The 7502-nt window shown below is 48.2% G+C and overlaps 1 protein-coding gene across 1 annotated transcript; it reads right to left on the minus strand.

The window, feature by feature from the left end:
• Positions 1 to 2317: 2317 nt before the first annotated feature.
• Positions 2318 to 5741, minus strand: LHFPL7 (LHFPL tetraspan subfamily member 7; the record flags this gene model as incomplete). The annotated part of the gene is given in 4 exon segments (XM_082667507.1): positions 2318 to 2580; positions 4615 to 4723; positions 4727 to 4753; positions 5541 to 5741. Coding segments are annotated over 4 exon segments (600 nt in total).
• Positions 5742 to 7502: the final 1761 nt, after the last annotated feature.

Here is a 7502-nt window from a genome sequence, read left to right on the forward strand (position 1 = left end):
CGTTGCTAAGTCAACCTAGTAGAATTCAAATGACCTACAGAACGATGCCGTTCCCTAGGGACTTTCCATTACATCGGGGTGCTGGGCAGGAATCCTGCAGTATCTTCCTGGCTTGCTTTATTCAGTCTTGTGGGCACAATGATTTCCAGCCTCAGCAGGTAAAGGGCTCCTGCAAATAAAGAATACCTCTTATGCTGAACAGAAAATAAGACAGACAGATTCCTCTGGCTCTTGTCAAATAAAGACAGTGTCTGTGTAAATGCTTCTGCTTCATAGCCTGCAGATTTGCTCCCTTTGGCATTGCTGAAATTGCTGAAGGAGAAAATTAAGGAACTTGGGAGCTACTGTAAGGTTATTACATAGAGGAGGCGGCTCATCCCTAGCGCAGGTGGGTGACCTGAAGCTGAGTTTGGGCTTCTTCTTGGCGGCATCTACTTGCTGCTTTTTGCACTGGGATGCTGCCTGGGCCTCCTGGAATCTTCCCACAGAAGCCTGACTCACATCAAAGTGCTGATGACACTTGAAACATACCACTGGTCTTCGAGTCCATTTGGATACCATGTGGTGGCTTCCTAGGTTTTCTATTACTTTATTCCATTATTCTATTACTTTTTAAAGTAATTATTGTCCTTATTGTTTTTTTCTGAAAGACGAATGCGAGCTGCATTCTCTGTGGTTTGTGTGTTTTCAAAATAATAGAATCGCTCTAATAATATAATATTGTTATTTACAGATGTTCTTAGTTGAACATTTAAAACCAAAAGAGTTTGGTGAGCTGGGCCGGGGCAGAGATCACAAATTCAGGTGTTATTTTGCCTCCATCACAGAGTCTGACAGACCTGGATTCAAATCCCAGCTCTGCCACTGATCAGCTGTGTGACTTTGGGCAAGTGACTTCGTCTCTCTGAGCTTCAGTTTTCACTTTTGTGAAATGCAGATAATAAAGCTTCCCTTAAAGAGAGAGTTTGGTATCAAATGTTTTTGCTTGCCTGGCATCCTTGCCCCATTCTAGGACCAGCAACTTCTCCCATCTTCTGGGGAAATGTATCTCCTACGTTATAACTATAGTTATGGTCTATTGAGATTGCTGACAAGCCCCTCCCCCCAAGGTGGGCACATGACTCAGTTCTGGCCAATCAGATTCCATCCCTGGGAAGAGAGCAGTTCACTCTTTCTTCTGGGCAGTCTAACTAGAGGGGTACCGGCCTGGAGCTGCCTGTGACTATGTCTCTTGCAGGTAGCGGAGCAGGCGTGGCTGCATCCAGCTACTCAAGTGAAGTCTTTAGAGCTCCATCTTTGTCTATCTGGTGGTTCCACTCTTGTCCATGTTGGCTTATACAGGTCCCATGCCCATCTCTGAACCAATCATTCTGACTGGGTTTGACTGGCCAGAAGGACTCATTTGTCCATCCTAAAGCCTGGGGTGGTCAGAGAGTTGCTGAGGGTCATTCCCCAAGGGCAGATTAGGGCGCTCTTCCCAAAGAAGGGCAATGGGTCTTGATAAGCAAAGGCAACAGACTGACTCCATCCCTGGCAGAGAGAGCAATGTGTACAAAGGGGTGGAGCTGTGAAGAGACCTACTGTGAGCTCAGAATTCAGTGTGGCTGGAGGGAGAGGTGCAGGGTTGGGTGAATGACAAGAAAGAAGCTGGAGAGAGAGGTTCGGACTGGATCGTGAGGGGCCTCATGTTCCCCAAATAACAGTGAAGTTTCCACGTCAGTGGGATTGTCCATGGAGGGGTGAGATAGGTCCTTACTGCCTGACACCCCCTCAATCCCCACCCCAGCACTGGACCAACTCTCATCTATAAGGGGCACTCACTAGACGTTTGATGGGAAAATGAAAAATTTTCAAATTCTCCAAGAGGAGGAGTTATAAAAAGGGAAGGATATTTTTATTTTATTCTCTCATAGAGAATATCCACATACTTATTAAAAGATGTAGTATTTGAGTGGTGACCACGGATTCAGAATTGCCCCAGGCACTTTTCATGAATAGATTTATCCTCACCACAGTCCTGTGAGATAGGGATTATAATAATTATAGCTAAAGTTTATTGAATACTAGTGCCTAACATCATGCTAAGGGCTTTATTTATACACAGCATCTTAAGTTAATTCTCATAACAACCCTATGAGGTAAGCATTATTTCACACACACTCCCATCTTACAGAAGTATACACTGAGGCCCAGAGAAGTGAAGTGTCTTGTCTGAGGTCACACAGCAAGGAAGCAGCAGAGGTGGGATTTGAACCTGGGTGCGTGGTGATTTCATACTACTGTTGCATGGGCTCTTTTTGCTCCTCCTGAGATATTTTTATTTGCTCATTTCTGGCACAAGGATGATGCTCTCAGTGTCACTGGAGAAGAGGATGGTCCTCCGCTGGACCTCGGTCACGTGGAGCCACCTGAACATGGGCAGGAGGCTGGCCAGGACTGTGTGGAAGATGGCAGTCACATAGCCCCAGCCCAGCTGGCACTGACCACCGTGGTACACAGAGGAGGCTGAGCAGGCTTCCTTGGCAAATGGGGAGGCCAAGCTGATCGGGAAAACCAGCAGGCCCACAATGGTGGCGATGGCTAGAAACAGCAGCAAGGAAAACCAGTGTGTCGGTCAAGGGGCTCTGGGCTGCCTTTCCATCCCAGGACTCACTCATCCACCCTCCTATCCCCCCACCCATCCATCCATCCACTCACTTATTTATTGGTTCATCTATCCTTTTATCCACCTATCACTCAGCTTAGCCTTCCACCCATCTGTCCATCTACTCACCCATCCACTCATTCTCTCCATTCCTACACCTACCTATCCATTCACTCATCCATCCATCCATCCAACCATCCACCCACTTAGCCACCTGCCTTGCACCAATTCATCCATCCATCCATCTATCCGTATTCCAGTCTACCCATTTTCCCCATCCTTCCATCCATCTATCTATTCATCCATCCTTCCAGTAATATGTTTATTGATGCATCCATCAGCTCGTCCACCTACTTACCCACCTACTCCATCCATTCACCAACCCATCCATCCATCCATGCACTCATTCATCAAAACTGTTAGGCACTCTGTCAAAGGTACTAATGATACTAAGAAAATGAACCGGACACCTCTGCACCTAGAAGGCACTCCCCGTGCAGGAGAGTCACGTGACCTGCAGCCACCCTTCAGCCACTCTCGTCCACTTGAAGTTCCCTGCACATGCCTTGCTCTTTTCTCTATGCCTTTGCCCATGATGTTCCCATTACCTGAAACACCCTTCTACATTTGGTTAACTCCCACTCATCCTTCCAGATTCATCTCAGTGATGCCTCCTCAAGGAAGCCTTCCTTAACACCTTCCACACACTGGGTCTGGTACCTCTTGGAGTTTTTCTTTGCATCCTGTGCTCATCCTCTTGTGCCAAATATCCACTGAGTTATAACTGCCTAATACACCCCATCCCCAGTAGACATTGGAGGACAAGGACTGATTTTCCATCCATTGAGTCAACAAATATTTAATGAGCAACTATTATGTGCAAAGTACCGTGTTAGATGCTGGTGATATCAAGGCAGACATGTCCTTGCCCTCATGGGCTGATGTTCTAGTGGAGAGAGATGCACAGTAATCAAGCAGGCAGATAAGATATTATCAAGCAGGCAGGTAAGAGCTATGAAAAATGGAAAGCAAGGTAAGAGGAAGGAGACTCTAAGGAGAGGGAAGCTCCCTTACCTTGAGGTCATGGAAGACCCCACTGAGGCAGTGATATTTGAGCAAAGCCCTTAATGAAGTGGGAGGAGCAAGATGTGAAGATCTGAGAAGAGAGAATTCCAGGCAGAGGGAACAAGCTTGGTTTTCATGGGCAACAGAAAGCAAGCCAGTTTGGCCGGAGCATGCTGAGCCTGGCGGAGCAGGTAAGAGATGAGGTCAGTGAGCGAATGAGGGCTTCATCAGTGGAGCCTCATTGGTAACAGGAAGTCATTGGCGTGGATAAGCCAGTCCGAGTGGCATGGTCAGATTTCAGCTTTAACAGGACCCACTTGGCCAGAGTGTGGCAAACAGACTCTAGGGGGCAAGGGTGGCAGCAGGGAGACGTGTGAGGTGGTCACCTCTAAACCAGGTGAGAGATGGTGGAGAATTAATTGGATGAAGGTTCAGTCAAGACCTGAGCTAGATCATCCCAAGCCGATGTGTGAATTAGAGAAAAGCAGATGCAGCCGGGCAGACGCAGCCCTGCAGTTTCACAGCTTAGGAATTGGAGCATGGCTAGATTTCAGCAGCTCTCAGCCCTCAGCTGGATGCCCTTGTGCAGTGCACAACCTGCCCAACTGTATATGATGGTCCTGGTAAAAATGATGCAAAGTGGATGGATGGGAGAGAAACAAAGGAGGACAGACTATTAAGACGGGGTTTGGATAAGGGCAAGAGAGGGTGATGTTAAGGATACCATTCCCTACCTCCAACTTCTGGCTTGTTAAAGGACCTGGAATAGTCTACAATCCTAGGGTTTATCTCTGAGATTCAACTAGGAGGCAAGACTGCTTACAGGCTCATCCATCCATCCATCCATCCATCCATTCATTCATTCCACAAACATGTCTGGACCACATATGTGATAGAAGATTTACCTGCTGCTGCCTGCACCCCTGGCATTGGGCCGCTGCCCCTCCTTGGGCACAGCCCTTTGGGGGCTAAGGCCCAGGACAGGAAGAGAACTGCACTGAAGGCCAATAGGAGTCAGCCTCCAAGGAGCATCACAGCTGAGACCTGCCAGGAAGAGAAAGGAGGGAGGGTGTTGTCTGGGGTGGGGGCAGTCTCTGCTCTCTCTGCTTAACTGATCAGCTACTGAGTCCTCAAAATCCCACAAGGTCTGTGCTATTATTGTCCCTGTTTTACATATAAACAAACAGAGGTATAAGGAATTGGAGTCATTTCCCTCAGAGCACACAGCTACTTAAGAGATAGAGTCAGAATTAAGATCTAGATCTACAACCACCATACCCTCCCTTTATTGAGTACCTGCTATACAGCAGAGTCACCAAGAGAGGCACCTTTGTAATCGGTTTTGAAGGCTGTGTAATCTTCCTTAGAGGTGCTGAACTGGGAGTCCCAACCCATTGTGCCCATTGTTGAATTTGGCAATTTGCAGTGACTTTCAACACCTTAGCTGTGGTTTTCAAACCTAGCAGCGCTTAGATAGAGGCTGACCAGGTAGGTGTGTACAGGTTGTGCACTGCACAACTCCAGGAGACGCGTTTGGGAGTCATCACAGAAATGCATATTGACTACAGTACTTTTCCAGCAGGTGGCAGTATAGTGTCCTGAAGAAGGGGCGCCCTTTTCCTAATTTGTACAAAGGCACTGCATGCTGGCAGCTGCTTTCAGGATCATCCTGGGTGTTTGCTAAAATGCGGATAGCCAGACCCCACCCCGCACCTACCGAGTCAGAGGTTAGAAGGTGAGCAGAAATTGGCTTTTTTTTTTTTTTTTACTCTGATGGGTTTAAGAGTGCCCCACCGCCAGGTCCCAGTGAATGGATGAGACCACGCCTCACCTTCCAGGCAAAGTCAGGAATATAATCTGGGGACCTGAAGGTCCCACAGCTCTGGTTCCAGCTGTTACCCTGAAGCCAGGAGCAGCAGGTGAGGACACCAAAGGAGAAAGTGGTGGTCTGGAACCAGGCAGGAGAGATGAGGCTGAGGGCTGAGATGCAGGTTAGGGAAAGCCCCAGAGTTGCCCACACGCTGCCCACCATCAGGGAATGTCAGTGACTTAGAGGTCAAGGGACAAGATTAGTGGAAGGAGAGAAACAGGGGCTGGCAAAGGTGTCCCCCGCTCCCCGGCCAGCCAGGGATCTGGTCCTGTCTTCAGATCACAGGTCATTAGCCTCCCTTCGGCCTGGGAGGTGGACTTGGAGGTGTTAATAACTGGGGTGAGGGTGGGTCTTTTCCCAACAAGTTCTGGAAGTCGAAACTCCAAATTTTAGAATGAATGTTAGTGCTTAAACAGACCTTGGAGCACAACCAGTCCTCGGGAAATGATCATCACTGGTCCATGTGAGCCCCCTCTCGTGTTTCATTCATTCATTCATTTATTCCTTCATTCATTCGCTCTGCCTATCAAGGCTTGCACTTTCCAAAAGGTCTGCTTCTACCCTGCCCATCAGCTATCTCCTCTCAATCCCTAACCCTTATTTAATGTGTATCTTTTTGTTTGGAGGTATTTTTGCAAAATCAATATTGCTCAGTATATGTGTATTTTTCATGTATGTAAATGGCATTGTTTTATATATCGCTGTTTCATGCGGTGCCACATATGACCCTTGAGGGATAGTCAGGTGGCACCTGAACCCAGCCTTAAATGCCAAGAGTTACTTAGTTTTTAATTCTCCTTCAATCCTTCTCTTTACACCAAGGAGAAAACGTCTGTTGGAGCTAAAGGGTCTTAATCATCTCCCAAGCATCTGTCAATCTCCTCTTTTTAAAAGACAGGGAGCCCTGAGCAAGCAGTGGGGTCTAGTGAGATTCTGGGGATGTAGTTGGAGTTTCCTTGTGTTTGTTGTGGTGTTTTTGTTCTATTTTTTGGCATGATACTGGTTATCCATCTTAAACTAAAATCTATTTTAAGGAGAAAGAGAGTTGATTTCAAGTCCAGTGTTACCAAAATAATAATAGAGGTTGGGTGAGGATGCTGAGGCAGGATGGTGGTTTGCTAATAGCCAGCATTGTCATTGATGGTCAGAAGTGAGGCCCAGAAGGGCTGAGGCAGCCTAAGGGCACCCGGGATCAAAAGCAGCTGAGCCAGCCAAGGGCACCTACACAGACTTTCCAGGACTTCAACCTTGGGTTTCACTTTGGGACTCTAAGCCCAGCCAGCACTTTAAACGTGGCCGGAATCCTGGGCTTGGAGGCCAGCCAGTCCCTCTACCACTTCCCAGCTGTGTGACCTGCAGCAAGTTGCCCCATTGCTCTGGGCCTCAGCTTCTCCATCTGTAAAAGCAGATTCTAAATCCCAGGGGGCACGTGGTGTTGGGTTCAATCACTGAGCAGGATGATGTGGTAGAAAGAAGCAACAAACCACGTTTCCCCCCATGACCTTGGGAAGGTCACCTCGTCTCTCTGGAAATGGGGGTAGGGGTGTTGTGAAGGTTCTAGGGGGTCAGATGCAGGTGTGCTGCAGGGAGAGGGGCTGAGCTAAGCCTGGGAAGGTAGGTCAGGGTAAGGTGGCACAGACATTTTATTCCCAGGATTAGAAAAACCTCACGGCAGCTAGCCAGCAAATGAGACATGGCCCCTTGAGGAAGGGAGGATGGATTTTTGTCCTACACCAAAATCAGCCTCAACTTTGGGGCTGGCAGGATCCCGAGGGGTGTAATTCCAGCCAGGAAGCTGGGGAGCCCAGAGCTGACTGAGGCCCGTGATTTGCCTCTCTCTGGCCGCCCCAGTGCCTCTCCGGGCGTTTCTGACCTTGAAAGAAGTTTTGTTCTCCAGATAATGTGCTCAGTGTCACCTGGGAA

This window comes from Grampus griseus (assembly GCF_964374135.1).
Source record: "Grampus griseus genome assembly, chromosome: 12".
NCBI lineage: Eukaryota > Metazoa > Chordata > Mammalia > Artiodactyla > Delphinidae > Grampus > Grampus griseus.